Raw genomic sequence first — 13,811 nt, 5'->3', positions numbered from 1 at the left:
TTCCTTAGCACTGCACTAATCTGATGTGGAGAGTAGCCATTATCTTTGAATACTGACTGTAGGTGTTCCAGCTCCTTTGTAGGTCTGTCTCCATCAGAAACAACATGAGCCTGGTGCACCATTGTTCTAAGGATGCCAGTGGTTTGTGAAAGGTGATGGCAGCTCGATGCTTTCAGATAAAGGTCTGTATTTGTGAGCTAATGGTAGACAGAATGCCCTAATGGCCCATCCACTCTCCTAGTATCCAAGATGCCAAAAAATGATAAGCAACCTTCCTTCTCTGTTTCCATCATAAACTGGATGTTCTTGTGGATGGAATTTAGACGGTGCAAGAAGCGTGAAAGTTCTTCTTCACCATGGGGACACATTACAAAAGAGTCATCTATATATCGCCAGAATACTCCCAGTCTGACTCCTGGTCCACAAGAACGTCCAGTTTAAAATCGAAATAGAGATGGATGGCTGCTTACCACTTTTGGATGTCTTGGATACTAGGAAAGTGGATGGGTCATTAGGACATTCTTTCTACAGTAAGCCCACATGTACGGACCTTTATCTGAAAGCGTCGAGCTACCATCACCCTACACCAACAACAGGTGTCCCTAGAACGATGGTGCACTGGGCTCATCTTGTTTCTGACGAGACAGCCTTACAAAGGAGCTAGAACATCTGCAGTTGGTATTTAAAGATAATGGTTACTCTCCACATCAGACTAGTGCAGCGCAAAGGAAGAAGAAATGTGACCACCCACAATACCAAGAAGATAAGGAACGAGTTCCTTCCATACGTTGGCAGCCTTTCCTCTATAGTAGGCAGGATCCTAAGGGAACATCAAGTTAAAGTAACCTTCTGGCTGGCGGCGAAGATTAGTGCCCTTCTCGGTTCAATAAAGGACAATCTGGGTCTGTGGAGGACCGGTATTTACAAAATTCCGTGCCAGTGTGGCAACGCGTATATAGGTCAGACGATACGTACAGTACCTGAAAGGCGCGTTGAACATGAGCGCCACACTCGCCTTTCGCAGCCCAGTATGTCAGCCATAGCGAAGGATTTTATTACCATAGAATATTCTATGGATTATTCTGCCACAAAAATCTTGCCCCCTGTGAGATCCTTTTGGGATTAAGTAATTAAAGAATATGTGGAAATACTTCTGGCACAAAATCTCATAAATTTCAACTAGATAGGGCTTGGGACCTGATGATTTCTTCAATTTCTACTGAGAGAAAACGTTTTATTCATAATGAAATATCTGGCGTCATCTGACGTTTGTTTTTAGTGACATGAGTGGGTGTTTCGACAGAGGACAGACATGCAGTTTCACCTTTACGCATGCACCTGCATGTCACAGTATTTGCAGGGAGCGCGGATTTCGACAGAGGACGCTCGCATGTTGGCTGCCAATGCGCAAGCACTTCCACACCTTTTTTGCTATAAAGCCGACAATGTGAACTACCAGTCTCCAGTGTCGGGCATTCACCTGAAGATGGCTGCAGGGCTACCATCCAAAATATTGTGGTGAGAAGTCTACATGATCCGGCTGCAATCCTGAAACTTCACAGAATATTCAGTATGTCGGGAAAACTTCAAGAATAATAACAACAACAACAATAACAACAACAACAACAACAACAACAATAACAATAACAACAACAATAACAACAACAACAATCATCATCATCATCAAAATGAAGGGAATCTATTTGGGAATGTACCCCTGTGAAATCAAAATTTCGGTTAGGAAACATTCAATACCTTGTTGCTCGACCTCATACATTGTAGCATGCTTGCATATTAACCTGTGTGCTGCCCACTCCGTGGCTGTAACATTTCCACTAATGTCCCACACCTTAATGGCAGCTCTCTTGAGGCGATGATGTGCTGCTGGTTTAAACCAGTTGCAAATATGCTCAATCAAATGAACTGGCTCAAGAGGAGTTGCAGTACATTTATGAATTATCATATTGAAATATGAACCAACTTCTGAAATGTTAACTGTAGTACTGAACAACAGGTGCTCTGCTGCTCTAATAGCACACAGTCCTCAAATTACACTGAATAGTGATGAGAGGCATCTGCCATCTGTATACGATAATCATGGAAAACATGACTTACTCACATCCCTGCTGAACCCATAGGATTACATGCTTGAAATGTGTGCTGGTACCTGACTGCCTCCACACACATCGTTAGTAGATATCAAGTGTCAGACACATCCTGCGTTTGTTTGTGAAGAGAACATAATGCCACTGACTCAGGTTCCATTCCAGATATTCTGCTACCCACCTTCTTTGCATACTTCAGTGCTTTTCTTTAACAGTTAATTTAAAAATATAGCAAATATCAGAAATAACAAATGCCACTTTCTCAGTGATAGTAGATCAAAATATCCACTTGATATAAGAGGCAATGTCTACTAATTTGACAGCAAGTAGATATTTAAGGCTTAATGAACAGATATTAAAGTGGACAGTTTACTATTCAAAGTGGATTGGGAGGCAAAAGGAAGGTTTGATAGTACATGAAGGGGTTGGATGAAAAAGGAGGTGGTGTAGCTGTTCGTAAAATTGTTGTACGACTGTCAATCTCAAAATACAGGAAGATTACCATTAAGCATCAAGAATTACCTGAAGCTGTTTCCACAGGAACAGATCATATTGTGATGTAAGCATTTCACAAATGGCGTCACAGCTTTTACATGAATGGAATTCATGAAGAAATGTCAGAACATTTAAGCCAGAGGGGCTCATTTCAGTTTCTTTTCGAGGTAACGTCACGGCAAGCTCCATCAGATCACGGATGCAGTGCTCTTCGATATGCTGCAACAAAAAAATATGTTGAGAATTAACGAGGAAGGAGAGGTTAGTAATGTCCAATTCTTCTAAAACATAAAATTATGTAGGACATTAGTGTAAGATGAGCAACAGGAAGCAGATGTTTTTGGAACACAGACTATATTGTGCCTACAAAGGTGAGATGGCCTTGCTTTGGATGATGGAACATCCCCGTTTGCATATGTTAGCCTGTAACAGCAGCACAGTGGCTATGTGGCATTCACTTCAAACTAGGGATTCAAGATACCAATCCCAGTTGCAATACAATCCTCAGGAAAGTTCTAAGCCTGCAAACAACAAGTATTGTAAAGAAAAAGTCATTTGGTCTATATGAGACTGTAAAAATCCTGGAAAACATTGAGAAGGTAAGGCAAGCACTCTTTCTGAGGATGAGGTTGAGAATCCTCATAAGATTTGTGAAAAACCCCTCCATATTGAGAGTGTAACAGTGTGCTTGTGACAAGATACTTTTGGCATCATCGACCAGTGTATTTATTTTTGTAGTCACCACTGAATGACGTGAAACTTCCTGGCAGATTAAAACTGTGTGCCCGACCGAGACTCGAACTCGGGACCTTTGCCTTTCGCGGGCAAGTGCTCTACCAACTGAGCTACCGAAGCACGACTCACGCCCGGTACTCACAGCTTTACTTCTGCCAGTACCTCTTCTCCTACCTTCCAAACTTTACAGAAGCTCTCCTGCGAAACTTGCAGAACTAGCACTCCTGAAAGAAAGGATATTGCGGAGACATGGCTTAGCCACAGCCTGGGGGATGTTTCCAGAATGAGATTTTCACTCTGCAGCGGAGTGTGCGCTGATATGAAACTTCCTGGCAGATTAAAACTGTGTGCCCGACCGAGACTCGAACTCGGGACCTTTGCCTTTCGCGGGCAAGTGCTCTACCAACTGAGCTACCGAAGCACGACTCACGCCCGGTACTCACAGCTTTACTTCTGCCAGTACCTCGTCTCCTACCTTCCAAACTTTACAGAAGCTCTCCTGCGAAACTTGCAGAACTAGCACTCCTGAAAGAAAGGATATTGCGGAGACATGGCTTAGCCACAGCCTGGGGGATGTTTCCAGAATGAGATTTTCACTCTGCAGCGGAGTGTGCGCTGATATGAAACTTCCTGGCAGATTAAAACTGTGTGCCCGACCGAGACTCGAACTCGGGACCTTTGCCTTTCGCGGGCAAGTGCTCTACCAACTGAGCTACCGAAGCACGACTCACGCCCGGTACTCACAGCTTTACTTCTGCCAGTACCTCGTCTCCTACCTTCCAAACTTTACAGAAGCTCTCCTGCGAAACTTGCAGAACTAGCACTCCTGAAAGAAAGGATATTGCGGAGACATGGCTTAGCCACAGCTTGGGGGATGTTTCCAGAATGAGATTTTCACTCTGTTGGTAGAGCACTTGCCCGCGAAAGGCAAAGGTCCCGAGTTCGAGTCTCGGTCGGGCACACAGTTTTAATCTGCCAGGAAGTTTCATATCAGCGCACACTCCGCTGCAGAGTGAAAATCTCATTCTGGAAACTGAATGACATGATCACATCTTCAGAACTTTCTTATTTCCACAACTAAAAAATCTAAACCTGTTCCATATTAAAAATACTTTCTTCCAATCACACACAATGCACCACTACTAGTGAACTCTTTGGCACACATATCCAGAAAGACTTTTTCACATTTTGATGACATACATCGAGCCCCAGTGTTCCCTGGTTTCTCCATTTGAGGCTGTTTCTATGAGGCTACCTCAAATCACACATTTGCACTTACAAATTCCACACAGATCAAAGAAAGCAACAAGGAAGAAGTGACAAAAATGGAATGCAAAATATTTAAATATGAGTACATAAATTTTTTAACAAAGGCTTGAAAATTGCATTGGTGAAGGATATCACCCATCCAATGTTGCCTTTAAATCTGAAATCCACTGAAATGGTAATGAAATTGCATTTCGCTAAAACCCAAGTGAGTACCTTCGGGCAGGTACAGTACCAACTGTAATTACAATCAATGGCAGAAACGTTGTCATTTCATTTCAAGAAGTCAATACTTCTCATTTAAAAAATGTCCACCTGCCACATTTCACAGAGTATTACTCGTGTGTCTGGCAGCCGGGTACTACAGTTTAGCCTGCCAACACCTGTCTCCCAAACCAAGTTTTTTGGATGTTTTATTCCCCGTACCTTCCTCTTCTTTCCTTCATTATTTTTATTTTCCTCCCAACAGACTTACTGGATTCTGTGTATTCCTAGTCAGTCATTATCCTTTCAACTACATTCATATTTGTGAAGCATAAAATTTCTTTGACTGAAAGTATGTTATACACTGGGATGAACTAAGTTTTGAGTCTTTCCACCATATAGAAACTGCAGCAAGTCATGCAGCTGACCAGTATGAATTGTGTGTGTGTGTGTGTGTGTGTGTGTGTGTGTGTGTGTGTGTGTGTGTAGAGACGGAGCGCAGGCTCGGGTTAGGGAAGGATTGGGAAGGAAATCGGCCGTGCCCTTTCAAAGGAACCATCCCGGCATTTGCCTGAAACGATTTAGGGAAATCACGGAAAACCTAAATCAGGATGGCCGGAGACGGGATTGAACCGTCGTCCTCCCGAATGCGAGTCCAGTGTGCTAACCACTGCGCCACCTCGCTCGGCGTGTGTGTGTGTGTGTGTGTGTGTGTGTGTGTGTGTGTGTGAGAGAGAGAGAGAGAGAGAGAGAGAGAGAGAGAGAGAGAGAGAGAGCGAGAGAGAGAGAGAGAGAGAGAGAGAGAGGGGGGGGGGTTTCTTTTGGAGATAAGAACACTCAGTTTCATCATTACCCTTACTAATTTTTTGGGAGAAATCTACCACTCTGTCTGTTACCATACACTGCAAATCACTGAGATGCATTGCAGAAAGTGCTTCTCATTAAACTAAATATTATGTTTCCTTTCCACTCCATTCACATGTGTGGAACAGGAAGAATGGCTATGCAACTGTAAGAGCTGTGATCAGTCTAATCTTGTCTTCGTCTTTCCTATAGGAAAATACAGATTGCTACTTACTGTAAAGAAGACATGTCAAGTTGCAGACAGGCACAATTAAAAGACACTCACATAAAGCTTTTGGCCACAGCCTTCAACAGTAAAAAACACACACACACACACACACACACACACACACACACACACACACACACCATTAACAAGCAAGCACACCTCATACACATACAACCGCCAACTCCAGCATCTCGGGCCAGATGCTGTAGTTGGCGGCTGTCTGTGTGTTAGGTGTACTTGCTTTTGTGTGTGTGTGTGTGTGTGTGTGTGTGTGTGTGTGTGTGTGCACGATCGAATGCTTTTTGTGAGTATCTTTATTGTGTCTGTCTGTGACCTGATGTGTCTTCTTTATGGTAAGTAGCAACCTATCTTTCCCTATATTGTTGATATTCCTACCTGGAGTTTCGGTTGTTTGTTTCCTATAGGAGTGATACAAAAAGAGTCTGTAGTAGATTAATATATTCCTCACTTAACAGTAGTCCTTGAAATTCTGTATGCAGGTTTCTGCAGGATAATTGACACCCATCTTCAATTGTGTGCCACTTCAGGTATTTCCAGCATTTTTTTGATGCACTCATAACTCAAAATAAATCTGTGATCAATCATGCTACCCTTTGTGTAGGTCCAATGTACCCTGTTAGTCCTCCTTGGTATGGGTTCCATACAAAGTGCAAGTCTTTCAAGTTGCTGGTGCCTTTTTACCTCTAAGGATGTCTCCTGCTCTTTGAGACTACACAACAGGATCTATCTTTATATATCGACCTATGCCTCTCAGCCCGGAAATTTTAACTGAATTAAACACTGGTCTTAAAAGCTTATACAGTATGATTAGGTCATTAAAGTGTTTTGATTTTTCTTGTGTGACAGTTAGATATTAACAGAGCCACAGACAAGACTGTACTGGTATTTTGGAATGAGGTAAAGTAATTGCTGATAGTGGACTTGTAAGCATGTACTACTAACAACATGTTGATTACGGGTATGAGCTATTTGCTGGGTGTGGATTGCTTGCACGTACACTGTTTGTAACTGGTTTTCCATAGTCATCCCTGCAACAGCTACTAATGGACCCCCACCCCCTGCCAACACTACCATAACCTTTTACACTTTTAAGCAAAGTGAAGGATTTTTGCAACAACATTGCTAGTTGTCTTCATATACAGAAGAAAATTTTAAACACAAAAAGGTAAAGTCGGTGCTTGGACAAATTTGTGAAGTATCAGATCTACAAACAGCCCTGACACACTTTGGCCACATTGCTCAGTCTGCACAGCCCAAAATCACGTATCTCAGAATGTACAAGAGCAGATGTGTTGTTGCAGATGGGACTCCAGTAGCAGCTGGCATGCTCCAGCTGTGTACATACAAGTATATGCATAGGCCAATCGAAGTCACAGTGGCCACTTTGGAGCTGGATACTGGTACCTTCTGGAAGCATTCCTGGCACAATTAACACAGAACACAACCTCAATCAAGTCCAAATCCAAATGTAGGAGAGTGCAACACTTAGCACTGCAAGCATCTTTATTAAAAACACCTATGTTCAGAGAGAACTTGCAGGGTGTATACGCAGACAAGGGTGGGGAGGGGGGGAATCCCCGATTTTTCCCGGATTTCCTGGTTAAAAACACTCTTTCTCCCAGGTGAAAACACATTTTTTTCCATGTTAAATGACGTATATTTTCCTTAGGAACTGCAAAACTTATCAATCCTTTGCATGATTATGGTTTTATACACGGGCATACAATTTCCCAGCACTTTATAAAACGAAATTCAGGGAAAAAGATACGTTTTGGAAATATCTTTAATGTGCAGCAACATGTACGCTGTGTATTTTCGTATTACGAAAGTATACATCAGAATTCCACCAAAAACTGCATGTTACTTTCTGAATCATTGAAATTGAGATTTCGATGCACTTTTGTAAGCCAGTGATAGCTCATATCACGTAATCTCGCCAGCCGATGACAGTGAATATTCACAGCATAGGACACGTGATGTAGTCAGCCAACAGCAACATCACTGTTAAGTAGTATGAACACACAAACAGGGAAAGTTAATAATTTAAATTAACATACATACTGTTGCTTCAAGAAAAGCAAAGCTTTCACATATAATATTTGTCTCTAAGGTTAATAAGCTGCAAGAGAAGCTAAGCTTTCGCATATAATGTTGATCTTTTTTACACGTGTTACACTTTCAGATACATCACACAAATGTGCCAGTAAAATGTTTAATAATGAAATAAATGTCTATCTTCAGGGTTCAAAATTCTAAATGGCTTGGCATCAAAGTGTTGATTTTTAAATGAGAGTCAAACACTCTGTGATTTAAGAAATTCATGGTACATTCTCGCACATAGTTCAACTTATGTAGAAATAAATTTACTTTGAAAGTAACACTTTTCAAACTAGCATTTGCAATATTTTCCCACGACCTGTTAGAAACAGGTTTGTTCCAGCAGTTGCCAAAGAACGCAGATAACAGGTGTCATTGTGCTTGTGCAGCTACCATGATGTAGGAAGCCCATATGTATGTTCGTGGAAAACATTAAAAGATCATACTTTATGTCATAAAAGAAACAAGACATCAGAGGATACTCCAAGAGCATTGGAATTTTGTGAACCATACTAAAATGTGCACATTTCAATAGCATTCTTAAAGTGCACATTCAAATGTCCAGATTTGCAATGAAGTAGACCTTGACCTGACATTAAGCTTTTCAGTGTGGTTTTCGGGATGTACATTTTCTTGGAGCACCAGTACTGTATTATATCATGTTTGGTTCTTTATTATGGCAATGCCATACATGCTAGAAGATGAAAACGTGCACTTGAAATGCAGTGTACTAGCCAGTACAGTGAATTTAAAAATTTTGTTTCAAATACATTGACTGCCGTTGCGGAAAAGGTTAATAAAAGTCAAATTTCTCTAGCAAACAAACAAAAATAATTTCATTGTTCTGCAAGGTGATTAATGCTAATAACATATTTTAACCTTCTGTACTTACGTGAATCTATTTTAATTCACTTGATAGCTCCCGGCCACAGATATCCATTTTGTTGTCATTTGACGTGAGAGTAAACGAAGGGGAAACAGCAAAATCACTAAATGTAAACATGGATCATGTGAAGACTACCCACTATAACTCAGACTGCTCTGCCCATCAGCCCCGGATCCACGATATTTGCAAACTGGGTCCGTACTAACACAAAATCGAATTTTGAAAAATATGTTCATCTTGTAGTGCACATCTTTCTGAGAAGTCTGAAACATAAAACATATGTGTTCGAGGAAATGTAAGACATGTTATGAGGGTTGGAACTTAAATAGTGGCAACTATTTATTCACAACCGATACAAAAGAGCTATATGCTTGAACCTGTTACTGTCCTTCAAAGTAGTCACCAACGTTGTGTAGAATCTGTTGCCAGGATGTGGAAGGCGTAGTATACTGTTACCAGAGCCTGTTCTGTTGATGGTGCGAATAGAGCGGTCTACTGCCTGTCGAATCTCTGGAACAGTTCTGAAGAGAATGCCACGAAGTGGTTTCTTCATCTTTGTAATCAAATCAAGGTCACAAGGATTTAAGTCCGGGGAATATGGTGGATGGTACAGTACTTCCCAGTCCCATCGACCGAACAGCCACAGCTTGTGCATTGTCGCGTAAAATGATGGGTGGGTTGCGCAGAAAGTGTCGCCGCTTCTTTCACAAAGCTGGTCGCAGGTGATGCTCCAAAGACAAACAGTAATACTGTGCATTGACGGTCTGCTGTGGAGGAACATAATGCTTTAGGATAACACCATCACAGTTGTACACAAGGATCGCCATAACTTTAGACCACTCTATTCGCACCATCAACAGAACAGGGTCTGCTAACGGTGTACTATGCCTTCCACAACACTGGCAATGGGTTCTACACAATGCTGGTGACTACTTTGCAGAACAGTAGCAGGTGCAAACATGTAACTCTTTTGCATCAGTTGTAAATAAATAGTTGCCACTATTTAAGCTCCAACCCTAGTATTTTGTCTTACGTGTGCCAAAATGCAGTGCCACGTCTCTTCACACAGCATTCTTCTGTCACGCGCCACTTTATTTCCCTCAGTGAAATTGAAACGTGTACATTTTGTAATGGATACCATCAAACTATATTCAGGACAGTGGAAATTGAAATGTCCTGCAGTGCCTCTCCTGCTCCCATCAGCCGGTTTGACAGCCTGCCCCTCTTAAAAAAAAATCTCGCAATTAATAGCGGATGGGATTATTTGTAATTGAGAGAACATGAACTCTTCAGAAAATCTGCACTCCTTATTGCCTATTAGCTAATAATTTGCTGTTTTGTGTGACATAACCAATAAAGACAAGAGAGAAGCAAGAAAGTTCACATTTCTTCAATCCTTAGCTCCTAGCATTTTTCTCTCTCTATCTTGCTACAACTTTACATGGTGTGCTTTCCTTTCTGCGAAAGAATCTATTACCTCAACAAAGTTAGTCAAACGTTTTGCTTCATGAAAAATTGAAATGTCATTATCTAATACTGAACAAGTTGTTAAATAATACCCAAGACTGGTGTGGTTTCTCGATCTGATTACGTCTATTTTGTCACTGTCTGCTAAATAAAACAAAATAGGCCTTTCTAATATTGTAGCAATTTTCTAACACACACCTAATAAACAAGACTGTTTTGGAAAAAATGGTCATTTTTATAACATGACAAAATATAATTCACAAAGTACCAATATCAAATGCATATTAGGCCTACTAAAAGCAAAAAGCTTTATGTCAGGAAATAGTTTCATATTTCATTCATGCGCACCGGTTTCTCAAGCATGAGATCGAGAAGTAGTATTACAAAATTTTTATATAAATCTGGAATCAACTTATTCTTCTATAATTTGTGTGATGTCCTTGTTTCTTCTACTTCCTCGTTCTAACAAACAATCTTGTCATCACCAATTCTGTAGCTATTCCTGCCACTGTCAAAATTTGTTCGCCAATTAACTTCACTAGCCCTGCCAGAATCACCAGTTTAGTTATCCCGCAATTATTCTCCGGTTAGACATTGTTACATGTTTGTACAACACGTTTTCCATGTTACTTCCAGAATAGAACTTAAGCGGCTGCTAGCTGGGCACTGTACAACTAGAAAAAAATTTTCTGTTGAAATTTCATTTTCTTGAATACACCGAGAAGATAATATGTAATCTTTCTAACATGTTATTCCTGTTAGCCATTTATTTCTGTTCTGGTAGTCTGAATCTATGGATTTCGCTAGTAATTATAACAATGCTGATCATTTGCAAAGTTAATCAACCTCATAATCAGACAGCAACTGGCAGTCATCTGTTTGGATTTACTCTGCTCAGCTCATATAGCCCCATCCCTTTTGTCTGTGGAAAGTTTATTTCTAGATGCAATGAGGATTCTCCTGACAGAGGCATCACACACACTATGAACGCATTCAAAAATCAACTAATGATTCATTCAGAAATCAACTTAAAATGTGTTCAAAAACCAACAGGGATGTGTTTCAAAATAATATAAATAACTGATAGGCCAACGTGGGCTAGATGCTAGGCACTTTGTGAACACAAGTTTTTTTTTCCTCGAGAATATGAATTTGGTGCCCCCTTTTCCCGGTAGCATCTAGCTGCTTGCTGTGTTTGCTTGCACAGCCAACAGCCACATTCCTGTAGCAAGAAGCGGGAGAATCTACTACTCAAGCGTGACTCAACTGAGCATGCGCATGAGCCCACTCATAATTACTAAAACGAATATAATGTAAACAGTTGTGACTTCAAGCTCATCGGAGGCAATTTGTTATGAAGCACTGCATAGTCTTCCTAAAGCCTTTGACACATTTTGCTGTTGGCAGAGGTCTAGTACCTTCCGCCGCGGAAGTTGAACACGCGGCAGAACAAATGGACGTGGTCAGCCCATAGAGGGCTCCGCCTTCGCGGCGGCTATTCCGCGCAGCAGCTCTCGCGCAGCGAGGGCGCCACCGCTAAGCCACATGTAGACAGCGGCCAATAGCTGCTCCCTCCGGTTTCGTATATAGGGACCCACTTTGCCCTAGTCCAGCCAGTCTGGTACTCGCTCTGGATTTCGTTTCTATCTTGGCGGTACTGCGTTCTGGTCGTTGCTCGTTGTTGACATTTGCCTGGCTCTGGTTCCGAGTGGATTTACGTTTGGTGTTTGGTGTTGTGGTTTCCACAAGCCTCCGTTGTTTATCTCTTCCTTGTTGTGTCGCTCATAGTCGGTCGTGGTCGGTTGTTGTAAGTTGTCGTTGGTCTGTCGTCCGACTCGTCCTGTGTTTACCCAGTGGTGCGTGCTCCAGGCGTGCTTGCCCGCCTGGCGGCTCCGATCCGCAGCCCAAGGTGTTCCCGCTGTTGGTTGTGGTTACCACAGGAGGCTTGCATGAGAACTGTGTGTAGTTGTTGTATATGGCACATTTCCTTTGCAATTTCAGTTATTTTCATTTTTTTTATCTCATTTATGTTTTATTGTTGAAGTATAACTCTGCAGTAGTGGGATACAGTAATATCCTTTGTTAGAGTATCGGTTCTTACCAGCCAACATTACAAAAATTTAACTGAAAAGTTTGAAAATTAAAAATTCCCGGGTTTTTCCGAGTTTTCTCCCAGATGAAATAATTCCCTGGTTTTTCCCAGATCTCCCGGTTTTCCCGGGTCGTATACACACTGACTTGACTCCTGGAAAGAAAATGCTACTATTTAGTATGGGATGAACCCCAGGACTGTAGTAGGGCTTCATACAAAGGATGCAGACAACATTGCTGTGCTTTTGTCTTCTTGATGAAGTGACATAGTCCTCGACTTGAATAAGATATGGCTCAAAGTAGTGTTCTAGTAACTTTTCTGATAGTCCCACTTTCCACAGCTGTAAAAATCTGAACCAAGTCTCCCACACTGATTTAATTGTTCATTTCTCCTGTGACCTGCCCTAGTGTGGAATGGTAGGGAAGCAGTTGGTGATCAGTTGGTTTAAAGTGAAAGGGACTAAACTGCAAGGTAATAAGTGCCTTCATCCATTAAGTGGCCAAAGGAAGGAGGCGAAATGCAAATCCTGGAAAGCCTAAGTGTAACTAACACAATACAAAACAGAGATAAAGCTTAAAGGTGTTTCGTTGAACATTCTGCCAGGCACTTAGTTATGAATTGCAGAGTAATCATGTAGATGTAGATGTAGATCCCACTGGCTGGTGCTTGGTATTATAGTGCTCTCAGCCCTTTTCCTGGATGTCAAGGGTCCATATGAAAGCATGCTTCCACCACCCTTGTGATGAGGCATTTCATGTAGTCATCATGAGTGTTGCCCAAGTGAAATGGGAACACGTATCCCTTGTTGTTTCTAACTCGTGACCATGGAGCAGAAAGAACAGAGCTAAGCCTGCATTGTCATTCTTCACTGTGTAATACATGAATATCACAACACACATTACTGTACCTCATTCTCTCTGTTCGACATTGCCATACAACAAGAGCATATTTGCCAATATCTTATTAAAGTATTTTGTGAAGTGATTTGTCTGTGGGAGGTAGGCAGTGGTCATCCCGTGGATGAGACATAACCTGAAATTACCTCTAATACCAGCCTCAATTGTAACATTGTTCCACATTCAGAGAGTGCTTTGTGCTTCAAAATGACATCTTCTACAAGAAACCTTGCAGTTTCCAAAGGTGCAGCAGCTGGCACAGCTTTGGTGACAGCATAGCATGTGAGGTAGGCAGTGTAGAGTATTATCTATCGATTTCCATTTGTCAACCTTGGGAACTTTCCCAGGATATTAATTCCACTGTGGTGAAATGGTGTTGCTGCAGGTAGAACTGATAGCGAATGCCCTGGCGTTAAGTGCAGCACATACTTCCATTACCTGCAACCGATTTGTAGGTGCGATGGAGAAAAACTTC

The 13,811-nt window shown here is 41.6% G+C and overlaps 1 protein-coding gene across 1 annotated transcript in view; it reads right to left on the bottom strand.

Moving 5' to 3' along the window:
* The window catches only part of LOC126187748 (uncharacterized), a 165,091-nt gene that overhangs the window by 108,215 nt on the left and 43,065 nt on the right, over positions 1–13,811 (bottom strand). The window contains exon 7 of the mRNA XM_049929000.1: positions 2,628–2,819. Within this exon, the coding sequence (XP_049784957.1) occupies positions 2,628–2,819 (192 nt within the window). The remainder of the gene's footprint in view (positions 1–2,627; positions 2,820–13,811) is intronic.

The sequence above is a fragment of the Schistocerca cancellata genome, chromosome 5 (genome assembly GCF_023864275.1).
Source record: "Schistocerca cancellata isolate TAMUIC-IGC-003103 chromosome 5, iqSchCanc2.1, whole genome shotgun sequence".
In the NCBI taxonomy this organism is placed as follows: Eukaryota; Metazoa; Arthropoda; class Insecta; order Orthoptera; family Acrididae; genus Schistocerca; species Schistocerca cancellata.
This window is presented reverse-complemented; position numbering and strand designations above follow the sequence as displayed.